The sequence below is a fragment of the Labrus mixtus genome, chromosome 21, assembly GCF_963584025.1.
Source record: "Labrus mixtus chromosome 21, fLabMix1.1, whole genome shotgun sequence".
NCBI lineage: Eukaryota > Metazoa > Chordata > Actinopteri > Labriformes > Labridae > Labrus > Labrus mixtus.
The window spans coordinates 3,130,094-3,143,645 of NC_083632.1; the positions used below are offsets into that span (position 1 = coordinate 3,130,094).

Here is a 13,552-nt window from a genome sequence, read left to right on the forward strand (position 1 = left end):
GGGTCTTCTGTGGGGGGGAGGGTTGTTGTTGTTGGACCTTTTAAATTGCCATGCCCTGCAGTTGGATTAATGGCCTTTTTCAACCCAAGCTTTTGTATGAAGGTTCCTGTGAAATCAAAATGGATGTTGAAAATTTATAAAATAATACATCATGCATGAAATGTCATATTTATGCATATATCTGTTCTGCTAAAAAGGTCATTTTGCAGATATGCAATTCAATTTAAAGGCTTTATTTGCAGGAACTTTTCATGCCTTAAGCCTTCATTTTTACTTCTACATCGAGTAAACGCCATGGTGGTCGACGCCGTTGTGAGCGCTACATTCTTGCGCGTTGGTGCAGAAGTGTCGCTCTGCAAAACTTTGCCTGCAAACGCTGGTTGGCTGTCGCTTGTTTTATTGACAGTTTTAGATCCTCTATGCTTGTTAGTGTGCAGGAAACCATGGCAACTGAAACCAAACATATTATATAGGAGTCGGAATTTTGAAAACGGAGGGGATTGCAGAAATAATAATAATAACTTTATTTATATAGCACCTTTTAAAAACACAGGTTTACAAAGTGCTTTGACAAACAGCAAAAACAAGAACAAACTAAACCAAACACAGAAGAACATAAACAACAGCAAGAACATAACAAATGTAAAATACTAAAAATAATTAAATACAATTCAACAGAAAAGAACCCAAAGTGCACGATACCCAACAGACATATATAACCCGACCATCACAAGAACCATCATAAGAACCATCACAAGAACCATCATAAGAACCCAACAACACGAGCTGAGACCAAGAGGACCAAAGATTTAAAAAGATGTAAGAAACTAAAAGAGATAAAAGCAAATAAAAAGATAAGAACAATAAGAAGGTAAGAGCAGTAAAAGAAGTGATTAAATGATTAAAAAAAACAATAATATTATAGTATAGTATAAAGTATATTTAAATATAAAACACAAATAGACAAAGTAAGTAAGATAAGAAATTACCAAGTTAAAACATAAGAGGAGTTAAGATAAGAGCATAAATAAAAGGACAGTCAGAAGTTAAAGATAAAAATAGTAAAATCAGTAAGAAAAGACTTTAAGAAGACGAAGAAATGTCGTAGTGTTGTAAGTGCAGGAAATTCTCTGCTACCCAGCGGTCCAATCACAGGGCTTGTGGTTGCCTCGTTCCCATGGGTTATTATATTTCTGAGGAAGTGCACGTCAGGATACACATACATAGGTACAGGGCTACCGTTTAGATTCAACCCAGAAGTATAAATCAGACTTAACAGTGTAGACTCAACATTTAACCAACATTGTCATCCTTTAAAAAAATACAAAAATGAGTTCAACCAACAAGTGATTCTGGTGGCGACTAATAAGGATGACAACATTTGGTCATCTAATGGTGTTCATCTCGAATCTTAACACTGAACAGTTTCAAAGCACGTCCCGTATTTGTCTCATATCCTGCAGGCCTACTTCCCAGCGTTAATGTGAGGAAAATGGCCGCCATGTGAACGTGGTCAATGGAGCCCCGTCTGTGTTCTGCTCGGCTTTATCATCTCCACAGACACCTTCCAGCTTGTTGCGCTGGCACATGTTTGATTTGGGAATGCTCTTTTACCCAGCATGCTTTTCAAACCAGCCGGCCACTCGTATAAAAAGAAGGACAAAAAAAAAAAAAAAACAGCAATCTGCCCCACTTTGTTGCGATGTTAGATCCCCCAATCTGGCTTTGATGAGCTCGTAAATCCCGGGGTTGGTGGTGAGGGCGGGCTCCATGATGGCAGAGTCTCTGAAAGGATGATCAGATGGCTTTATTGGACTGAAGAGGACGGGGGCAGACCGACGGGGGCCTTTTTTTATTGGCCTGATTTATCCACATTCCCCCGAGTGTCATCCTCATCGGCGTGTGTGTATGTGTGTGTGTGTGTGTGTGTGTGGGCGGCTGATTGGCTCCATCATAATTCTAACCCCTGCGCCACTTTCCACCTGCCACACACCTTAATGAAGACAGTGGAGACGTTTTATGTGATTCATTGTTGCTTTATGGTCGTTTTTTTTTTTTTTTTTTTTATCTCCTCTCGGCTCCTCCCCCCTCCTGCCTGAGAGCTTCACGATGTAATTACTGATTTGTAGCAAAGACAAACACAGTTGTTGATCTGGCAGAGACACATGATGCACCATGTGGATGACATGCAGGCAACATCTTAACCAAGCTCTCACTGGAAATCTAATTTGGCCAACTTTCTGCTTTGTTATTTAGTGTTTCATGTGGGGCGGGTTTGTTTGTGTGCGATCGGTTGGAGAAGTGGTTTGCAATGAAAAGGAGACAACATTTAATTACTGTGATATTTTAAGATATAAGATCCGGGTGTTGCAGCAACACAAGACAAGTAGCAGTAGGTGTACCTGAATAGATAAGATAAGTGATCCAGTTGCTTGTGGTCGGATCAAACCATCATGGTTGTTTCATCCGATCCTTACACGAGGCCTACGTCTGCAGCACATGATTATTTTTTATTGGCCGGCTTCTAATTCCTTCTTCTCCTTCCCTTCCTGTCGTTGATTGAGATTATTGATAATGAAGACGAAAATGCTGCTCAGTATTCTTCTTCTCATTTTCTGTAACTCTAGCATATCCATTAAAACCATAAATCACATCAGCTGCCGCTCTCAGAGGCTTTAACAGGAAATGCATTTTAGAAATCAACATGGAAATTATGACTTAAAAGCTGCATATGATAAAAAAAAAAGAAAAATAGATCAAATTAAATAGTGACAACACAAGATTTGTCTTATTCACTAACCTTAAGAGGTTTGAATTCAAGGTTTGATGCAGCCTTAAGCCACTGCAGAATCTTTTGACAGGAATTAGGAACATTTGTTGGAACTGGGTGAATTTTCAGTGTGGACACAAGGGTCTAAATTATATTCAAGGAACATTTTTAACCCCCAAAAGTCCCTGTGTGGGTACTTTCTCAAAGTAATTAAATCATTTGGGGTGTGGTTTGCAGTCTGATTGGTCAAGTTCTTCCAGGTTTTTTTATTTCATCCACCGTTCTTTAATTGTCTGTTTTTAACTAATCACCCTGCTTCTTATTTAAACAGTTACAGATCAAAGTATACGACCGTTGTAACATCAGCATCCAAGCCCAACGAAGCCTTAATGCTGAGGACTAAACCTGGCAGCAAATCAAAAACGACAAGACCCAACGATAAGTGAAATGCAACAGGAAATGTCTGAGGTCATCTTTTCTGGAAATGCAACCAAAGATTTGTCGTTCCCTGTTAGGTCACGCCCCATTTATGGATGCTAACGTCCTCCAAGCAGGTGACCCGGGTTAAAGTCTGACCTGTGGCTCCTTTCGAGCAGAAAAGGAAATGAAGTCTAGCATCTCCACCTGGGCCTTTTTGACAGTCATTTTTGACCCATCACCTGCTCTTTAAAACGCTGCCTAATTAACTGTAACCCTCTGAATACAGTCTGAATTTAAATGAGAGTAACTTCTAACCTCGTTCACCGAGTCCTCCGGAAAAGCGCGTTCATTCCTCTCACTCCTGCCACCCTGAGCATGTGGGAGAGTCATCGGAGGGGTCGATTATTGATGCATATGTGGCCGCTCCTCTTTTCTCACTCTCATCCATTATGTATTAGAGATAGAGCACCGTGGAGGAAACGGAGGGGGAGAAGGTCGTCTGCTGCCCTTTAAACTGAGAAGTAACATTTGAGACTTACTGTAACACAGCAAGAGGGGAGCTATTTTTAAACCTGATGTGGGTTTGCTTCTCATAAACAGAAGGAAATAACAGGGGAGGAGATTTTTGTCTTTGATAGATAAGGCACAACAAAAATATTCATGTTATTTGGTATATAAAGTGTTTATTTAAAGTCATGCTTTCAGTAAGCGTCTTTTTCTACTTTCTTTAAGGTTACATCATCTTTGAAACAGAAAATGGGGTTGTGGTAAAAACTCTTTGTAAAGGCTCACCTGGGGACAAGGGAACAGACTGTATAACATATGGATGTAGTCTCAGAGTGATGTCACCCATTGGTTTCTGAAGAGACATTTTGAAGCCAAACAAAGGCAGTCAAATGACATCAGAATGTTTCAGATATCCCTAAAATTAAAAAATACACCTGAGTGGGGCTTAAGCTTGAGAAAATGTGACTTTTGTGACGTCTTTTAACCTTCAGAATATCTATTTTAAAAGTAACGTTAAGCATCATTGTGGCAAAGGGTTAAAGGACCTGTTTTGTTAATTTAAATATCTCATGATTTTAATTTCTTAACAGACACACAGACATGCACAATGAAGAAGGCTAATGGCTATTCTCATGGAAAAGTGTGCTTTCTCTTTTTATCTGAGTCCAAGATTTGTTTCAGAAAAAGAAGATCAGTCGGCTCGAGGTCCTATGTGTGGACATTGTGACAGATTTCTTAACTTTCTAACCTGACAGAGCAGATCTCAGATTTCTAGACTTAGTACATTATAACATAAACTGTAAGGCAGGGATGGGAAACTTTGGTCACAGCAAGGGCCACATTCATTTAATTCTCACTGCCAGAGGGCCAAATTGTATTATAGAAAAAACGAATACAGTCAATTATGTCTCAAATTTAACTCAATTTTATTAATTATTATGGACATATTTCTGGTTTTCATGATTTCATGGCAGATTTTGTCATGTTTTCTTCACGTTTATTAATTAATGGATATGTAAAAATTGACCTGACAGCCGAGTTGAGGGTTGATGGGGCCGCCAGTTGTCCACCCCTGCTCTAAGGCAAAGGAGTCTCAAATAGCTATCCTTTTTTTTTTTTTTTTTTTTTAAACACGACATGCCGTTAACTAGATCATCGATGTGGCTTCGTGCAACATTTCTTACGATGAAAAGTGACACTTGACCACAAAAAACAACACAACTTGAAACACTTTCTCTGCAGACGTGGTGCAACAAAAGGTTATATAAATCACAGGAATTAATCTGTTGCTTCCTGATTCTGCTGCTGCATGACTTCTCTTCTTCTCTGCCAATTATCTCAGCACCGGTCTCATCAGGTGGAAACTGAATCCTCCACATTTTTAATATGCAAATGAAAGAAATCCTTGTCGGAGCCTCTGGCCTACCCCCGCACTCTGAAAGATTAAATTGTTCTCTGTGATTATTCTGCTCACTGCTTGGATTGAATATACAGGAGTGAGCCTTCGATGCACCATGCATCGTTATCTGTAACCTGTGTTTGTTGGTTTGTGACTCTAAAGGCAGTCTTCACTGATTGTTAAGGTTCAACGTAGTCTAACAATCATGTAAATAATTAAGACATTGTGCACGTGAGAGAGAGAGATAGAGAATACAGTAAGAGGGGCAGCATATGGTGGGGATTTTATTGAGGTCTGGGAGCAGGAGTTATGGCTCCCCTGGGTCCCACTTACATTTATTATTCATGTTTTAAAGGGTCTGATAGCCACTCAACCTATGTTTGGTTACAGGCAGACTTTGGGGTCCTTATTTTTAGACCTTGTTTTGTTCTGAATCCATATAATCCAGACACAACAAACCCCTGATATACAACAAATACAAATGTAAAACATGTGTTTTAACGATTAGTAATGAGAAACATGAGTCCCCTGTAGGAGTGTAAATTATGAGAATGACAGTTTGACATGCTGAAATACACTTTAACATATTAGTTATTGCAGCAACATCGAGCTGAATTTACGGCTTTTACTTTGTGCTTTCACTCCTCATAATTCTTAAATGCGTGCAGAGGTTTTACCTTTTTATAGCGAGCTATTAATCACCGCTCTATAAGACCTTAAAATGGCCACATTAATAAAAAATGTCTATACAGCAGCTCTAAATATTCCCCGATCCCTCTGTGCTAGTAAAAACATTTCCAGTAGATAAAGGTTCTACCCTCTTATTTCACACATTTATGTCAGGTGTTAGAGGTTTTTTATCAGTCCTCCTGGCTCTTTGTAACTGTTAAGAAATCAAGTTTTCAGTCAAACATGGATCAAGTTAAAGCTCCCACAAAGAATTATTGACATTTAAAGTTTATCCCATTAGTGTGCTATCTCTGCAGTAGCAGCAGTATCATACATGTTCTCCATCTCCTCCTGTGTCTCCAGGTGTGGAGGGGCACGCTTGCCAGGATGCGATACCGGCGGATGAAAGCGGCCCTCGTCATCCTGCGGGCGTACCGACGGTACAAGGTCAAAACATACATCAAGGAGGTGAACCGGCGCTTCAAAAACGTGCGATCTATGAAGGATTACGGCAGACACGTGAAGTGGCCAACGCCTCCGAAAGTCCTGAGAAAGTTTGAGGAGGCTCTCAGGAACATCTATAACAGGTACACAGACAATGTGACATTTTCTAGATAAGTAACTTTACCTTTAAATTCAACAACTCTGCAACTGATCTCGTTTAAAGGGGACATATTGTAAAAAAAAATGAACATATATCTGGGTAACCTGAGTGTCTACTGACCCACAAAATGTGAAATAACCCATCCAGGTCTTTGTTTGTGGTCTGCATAAGTCTTACAACACAGAGAAAAATGCTCCGTTTCAAATTTGCTCTCCTTGTGATGTCACAGTGGGATTCTGGTTAAAAAATCCCCTCCCCTCCCCTGGTATCTCCACCGACGGACTCCACCCCCAGCGTAGAACAAAACTTTTACGCAGGTCCGCCATTTATTATTCTCGCTACAGAGGAGTGATGTCTACGGGGAAAACTCGGGGGGGGGGGGGGGGGGGGGTGTCTTTGCATTTTAAGAGACACACACACCAAAACGGAGCGTTCTGAGAGAGATGGTTTATACAGGGTCACAAACCTCCTCTGATGCTTGATTCATGTTATATTTTGATCAAAGCACAGCACAGATGTTTCATTTAGACCACAGGGGGACTGTTTGAAAAGGTGGAGAAGGGGGATAATATGTCCTCTTTAAAGGTTGAGATACAGGCCCCCGCATTTCAAAGCTGCTGTTTTCAACCATCTTTTCTCAAATCTAGAGAATGGAGCCTTTCAAAATAAACTGTTTACAAATGTCTTTATTTTAATGAAAACCTCAAATTGGCTGGAATAAATATTGAATCAGAAAGCAAACACAGGAGGGGACTTGTGGCCTCGAGTGTGATTCTACATCCAGATGAGTCCATTTGAAGAAGTGTGCATGTTTCCTCCTGCCTGTGGCTCACACTGGGCATTGATTTTTCCCTTCCTCTTCAGAGACTCATCACTGCCTTTCAGTCCATGTTTCTTTGTTGGCTTTTTCTTTTTTTCACACATTTGAAGCTGAGCACAGTGAGAAAATCTCCGTCCTACAGAATGATGTCGGCCGTCAGAATCTCTGAGTTAAAGGCCGATAAGCAGAGCACAGCTTGGGGTCTGCTGCAGCTCCTGCAGACTGAACCACCGGGGTGTCGTGCAGTCAAATCATAAAAGGAAGTCGACTTCCTCTGCTGACTTTTTTTCTTTGTGTGTGTTTTGCTGCGCTTTGCCTCCAGGTGGTGGGCGTGGACGCTGATCAAAGGTCTGTCTCCAGAAGAGGCCCTGCAGGTGAGAGCCAAGGTAGCCTGCCTGGAGACTCTGAAGGGCCAGAGGGTCGACTTAGGACTACAGAGGGCCTGGGAAGGAAACTACCTGGTGAGTAGGTGGTCTGGCAGTTCATTTTGGGGGGGGGGGGGGGGGCTTGATATATTCACACGAGTGAGCTAAATAAAAACAAGATTACAAACTCCAATCTTCTTTACCTACTCTTTGAAAAAGTGTTTTTTCTCTTTCCTACAGAAGCGAGACAACCCCGACTCCGCTTCATCTTTCACACTTGTTTCCAGCGAGTTGCAGCGGAAAGACAAATTCATGAGAGTTTTATTCTCCTGCAACGTGCGAAAGGTAGGAGTCCTGTTAAGGGGCCTTTTATCCTCCACTAACCACAGAGTCACAACATGCATCCTGTCTGTACAAAACAAACAAACCATGCTGCTCCTGCTCTTCACATTCTCCCTGCAGGGTGTTTGGATGTGAGCTCGGAATCCTGCAGTGTGATTAATGAGCGGCTTTTGTGTTTTTCCCAGATCAACCGTTTCCACAAGGCGGAGGACCGGACTGTGCTCATCACCGACCGCCACCTGTACAAGATGGACCCCCTGAAGCAGTACAAACCCATGAAGAGCATCCCCCTCTACAACGTATGATACAACCTTTACTGAATCACTTCCTGCTTTATCTCAAACACGAGGCGCTGCACAGAGTGAGGCTCATAAGACGCAGATTTTAAAAGACGTTACATACACCAGCTGAACCGAAGCACAGATATTATAAATGCAAATCACTTTTTTTTTGATGTGTGGATGATTCTGTAACGTCAGGAAACAAAGTTAATGGAATGATTGCGCTTAACTTGGGCTGAAATCCGTATCGTACACTTTAGATACTTCAAAATTAAACACCCTAAAACAGTGGTTCTCAACTGGTTTAGCCTCAGAAAAACACCACCACCATCTCCTCCATGAGAGCCAATCTTCTGATATTTTTCAACCAATCAGGTTTACTTAAAGTCTTTATCTGTGATTTTTCACACTTAAATATAATATAAATCAAGTATATCCTCTGAAAATAACTCTGTGAGTCCTATCTTCAGTTTGTTTACATCGCCAGGACGGCCGGCTGACTCCTCCCCTCGTGTATAAAAGTTGTTTAATTGAGGGACTAGAGAAAAGAAGAATAACATACTGTACTCACTGCTTAACTGTGTTTCTAGATCACGCTCATTTCAGGTAAATTTACATGCAGTGTGAAGATACGAGCATAATAAAGATCGCTAGCATTAGCATGCTAACACAACAATGCAGCGCGAGTTGTTTTGGTTTCATGCTGGTGCTCAAGGGCGACATCTGCTCGATCAAAAAATCACATATAAAGCCTTTAATGAATGATCGTGCAGTTTTGACCTCAGATGTTTAAAAACATGTGACGGAACAAAGAAAAAAACAGGTTTAAAAAGCACTTCATGGACTTTTTGACACCATCTTTTTTTCGAGGAACTCAGTCGAGACCCACTAAAAACAGCTCTGCGACCCACCAGTTGAGAACCACTGCCCTAAATCATATTACTTTCGATGATGTTCCCAAAAGACTCTCTCATGTCAAAATATTCATAAATGAATCAAAAAGATGAAAATAAGAAGACTCATTTCAACAAACAACATCAAGGGCCTCCCTTTGAAATCTGATTGGTCACTCCAGTCAAAAAAAGTCTAGACGCACCCCTGGTGGCATGTTCAGCTTGTTTTCAGTTGTAGGTTATAGCCATTAAATGTTGTTGTTTTTTTTCAAATAATAAACGACTGGCAGAGATGTGTTTTTAATCCTAAACCTTGCAGACGTGGATAAATGAGCAGCAGTAATCTGGCGTTGGGATTATCTCTACGTTATGGACTGTACTGCTTCTGGGAAAGATTAATTACAAAGACGATCTCATTATACGCAGACTGTACTGAATATCGGCTGGAGAGCTCTCAAAGCCCACTCTAATGGAATAAAATGTATGAACTGCCCGGTGTAATTACTGAAGACTCAGCGAACTAAAAGGATTATGTTTAATATCCGTCCTATAATGTACAGTTCTTTGAATTCCTGTCAATTGAAGCAAACTGTAGAGAAAGTATGTCATATATCTTTAGGCTACAGGTGTGTATTATCAGTATATGTGAGACAGTGTGTACCTGAATGTGTGTGAGAGGTGACGGCGTTGTTATCTCTCTGACTGTCGATGTGCAAAGATCTCATTCAGCTCCACAATTGGCCGGTTTTAATTCATGTTCACTCTGTGATAGGCCCATTAAGGCTGCTACATGCTCCCTGCACACGAGGCTGTTTCCATGGTGAATGTGCCACTGTCTGTGTCTGTGTCTGTGTGTGTGTGTGTGTGTGTGTGTGTGTGTGTGTGTGCGTGTGCGTGTGCGTGTGCGTGTGTGTGTTTAGCCTAACGTGTTTGTTTGTGTGTGTGTGTGTTGTGTCTGTTTATGTGTGTGTGTGTGTGTTTGTGTACCTGTTTATGTGTGTGTGTGTGTATGTTTGTGTGTGTGTGTGTGTGTGTGTGTTTAGCCTAATGTGTTTGTTTGTGTGTGTTTCTGTTTGTGTGTGCGTTGTACCTTGTGTGTGTGTGTTTAGCCTGTTCTCTGTGTGTGTCTGTTTTTGTGTGCGTGTGTGTGTGTTTGTGTGTGTGTGGTTTGTGTTTGTTTGTTTAGCCTGATGTGTGTGTGTGTGTGTGTGTGTGTGTGTATTTTGACTTCATGCTACTTGTTTGTTTATTTCACAAACACCGACAAATCCAGCGACATTAAGAATATAAAAATCATTCCTCATGTTTTTCTAACCTCTAATAAATTGCTGTAATTATCATGATACATCTTTTAACATTTTCATTTGACCTGAGGAGAAAAAAATCAGTTTGACATTTGAGGAAATATTCTTTAATTGCTTCCATGTTGAGAGTCAAATGTGGAGATTAACATCACGCTCATTAGAGTTCCTGAAGTCTTGTTGTTGTTGTGACGTTTCCACTAAACCAGAAGACCTGAGTCATTACGCCCATCTCAGAAATATTCCAGCAGATAAACCTCGTTAAAAACCATCAGCAGAACATTTCTGTGCAGATTCAACAAATGACAGATCATTTTACAGACACACTCTTTTCCAGCTGTATTTCCATATTTAATGGATTCACTAGTATTATATTGCATCCCTTTTTTTGGAGGTGATTACTTGACAATATGTTGCAAAATAAATCTGCATAAGTGCTTTTACCAGCTTATTTCTGCAGCTGAAGGCGTATGGACTTTCAAATCTTCTTCCACAAACAGAGACATAATTAATGCTCAAGAGAATATTGATGTTTCTTAAAGATCCATCTCCTGCTCAGCTGTGACTCAAATATTGCTCACGCAGTTTATCCGCTCCTCAGACCCTTGGAGGTGAGGCAGCGATGAGACAGGAAGTGGAAGGTGTAACGCATTAATCTGTGAGGCGGGGGCGCCCCCGTCGTCAACTGAGATAAGTGAGACGTGAAGCTGGGTGTGCAGTGACGACTGTGACACGACGCCCCGGTGTTCAATCTGACACGGTGACAGGAAGGGAAATAGAGAGACACCTGAATGTCTGCAGGTGAAATGTGGAGATGGAGTCCAGGCAGATGGCGGCAGAGAGAGAGAGCAGCGTGAGTTAAAGAGATTTGTAGTTACTGTTCATTCACAGAGAGGGAGACACACACAACAACACGAGCACACACACACACTTGAGTTGATAGATGAGGCTAACGCGGCATATGGGGAGCCATCAGCGCTGTAGGAGGACAAGGGGGCACATAGTTTGGTTTGCAGCTTTCACACATTGACAGCAGCACAGCAAGAGTTGTAAAGTACACTCAAAGCCCAGCATTCACACTATAACCACATTTTACTCCAGGGTGGAGCAATTTTCTGCATTTTTCTCACCCCTCTTATAACCACTGCTACTGTTAAAAGGTCTCAGGGCTGTTTTTTGGTGCAAAGAATTCAGATTTATTTGCATTTTTACGCTTAAATATCTGCACTTGAGTTATGCATAAAATAAAACACAGCCTAGTTTGAATCTAATTACTAATTTAGGGTTTCACACTCCTGACATTTCGGGGTCTAAGATTGTTCTAATGTAAGCAGAAGTGAAGACTTGGATCTTTCATGTAGCTCAGAGGATGAGGAGGAGCAGAAGGTTTTACCGGCTGTTCGCCGTCAGGGATGAGTTCTCCATGATGGATTTAATCCCTCAGAAACAAAGGATGACTTTGATTTTTAATCCCTCTTTTGTTTTCCTCGTGCAGCGTGTCACTGTAATTTTACACTAGCTGGAGATTAAGGATGTTGGCTAAAGTTATGACCTCATCATGATGATCTTTGCCTGCGACACATTTTTCTATTTAGTTTGGCTCTACTAGTCAGGACAAACCTCCAACCATAACTTAAGGTAGAACCAAGCGGAAACCTCCGGTGTTGAAAAATGAAGCCAATGCGGAAGTGCAACAAACCTGCAGTTCATCAAGTGTCCACTTGAGGCTGTTTTCTGAAGCCCTGATGTCACATACACACCCATTCAAAAAAGCCTGTTTTAAAAGTTAAAATAACATTTTTACAGCCTGGTAGAAAAACTAATTTGGTCTGAATAGCTCATGTCTTAATTAGCACACAGCGACGGGGTGTGATTTTTTTATAAAGATTTTATAAAGGCTTACCAGACTGTTGGCAAACGCTGTGTAGCTGTTTTTCAGGAGGCTTAAAACCCGTCTCAGCTCGACCTCTTAACCTGGTGTTAGGTCGATGGAAAGTTAGGTTGGGACAGCATTTTCGGGCTTCTGAACCCTCCTTTAGTAACCAGCGGATGACGTCACTCAGGCTTCATTCATGCTTATGTACAGTCTATGAATAGAAGTTTTACATAGCTGGCGCAAGAGGCCTCTGGTAATATTCTGATTTTCAATTATTATCAACAAATCTCACAAACCAACCAAGAATCAAAGCCTGATATGGAGCTTTTTGTTGTCCAAAAACTATTAAAAACACATCATGAACCACCACCATAAACACAATGTAGTTAAATTAGAGTCAAACATAATAAATGAGATAACACACAGTTTAACACAATAACACAAAATCACCTCCAGTAATTGGCTATGATTAAAAGCACTGCCTTTACCTGTAGCCTTTAGCGACACAGTAAATGTCAAATACAGTGTATGACTGAACTGGCTAAGGTGCAATGGACGGTGAAATAGAAAGACATAGAGAGAGGGGGGGGGGGGGGGGGGGGGTTGAGAAGTAGGAAGTGATAGAGATGTGCTGTATAGGCTGAGAGCCACAGCAGCGTGACGCGGAGGTATCGATCCAAGGAGGTCAAACAGAGGGGAAAGCAGTTAGCTCGTTGTTGATTAGCATCGATAGGCTAACACAGCAGCATCCCCTTGGCTATACCCGAAAAAAGTGTATTTACTGTTGCTGCTCCTGCAGGATCGATGCACCGATGAAAAACCAGAGACAGATTTATTGTTTTTCTCGTTAAGTAAAACAAATACAAAGATAAGGAAATGGTGCATCAGTGACTCATCTCCCTGCTTTTCACTGTGTTTCCTTTCCTTTTTCACATTCCCCCATTTTCCTGCTTCCTCCTCCTCCTCCTCTTTCACTCATCCCCACCTCACTCCCTCGCTTCTTTTTTTTTCCCCCGTTCTCCTCTTCCTCGCTGTGCCGCGCCGCTTCTCACTTCCCCGTTGTTGTCATGCCAACTTCCCGGGAGACATGTTGTCATGGATACCGAGCGGCAGGGCAGATCAGCTGATGTCTGGTGTCGTTCAGGCATGTGTGTGCTCGCTCTCTCTCTCTCTCTCTCTCTCTCTCTCCTGCTTCCTCCCCCCCCCTTTTTTTCCCGGTGAGGATTGTTTGTTATCCCTGAGGCGCTCGCTCTTCCTTCCCCATTTTTTTCTCATTCCCTCGTTTGTCTCTTCTCATAGGTGTGT

At 41.5% G+C, this 13,552-nt stretch overlaps 1 protein-coding gene and 1 long non-coding RNA gene across 3 annotated transcripts in view; one reads left to right on the top strand and one right to left on the bottom strand.

Moving 5' to 3' along the window:
* LOC132955552 (uncharacterized) overlaps window positions 1-13,552 on the bottom strand; it is a 735,720-nt gene that overhangs the window by 181,402 nt on the left and 540,766 nt on the right. The window lies entirely within an intron of this gene.
* Window positions 1-13,552, top strand: part of myo1d (myosin 1D) — a 123,640-nt gene that overhangs the window by 66,782 nt on the left and 43,306 nt on the right. Inside the window, exons 17-20 of the mRNA XM_061028411.1 lie at window positions 6,129-6,352; window positions 7,512-7,650; window positions 7,795-7,899; window positions 8,082-8,195. Coding sequence (XP_060884394.1) covers window positions 6,129-6,352; window positions 7,512-7,650; window positions 7,795-7,899; window positions 8,082-8,195 — 582 coding nt within the window. The remainder of the gene's footprint in view (window positions 1-6,128; window positions 6,353-7,511; window positions 7,651-7,794; window positions 7,900-8,081; window positions 8,196-13,552) is intronic.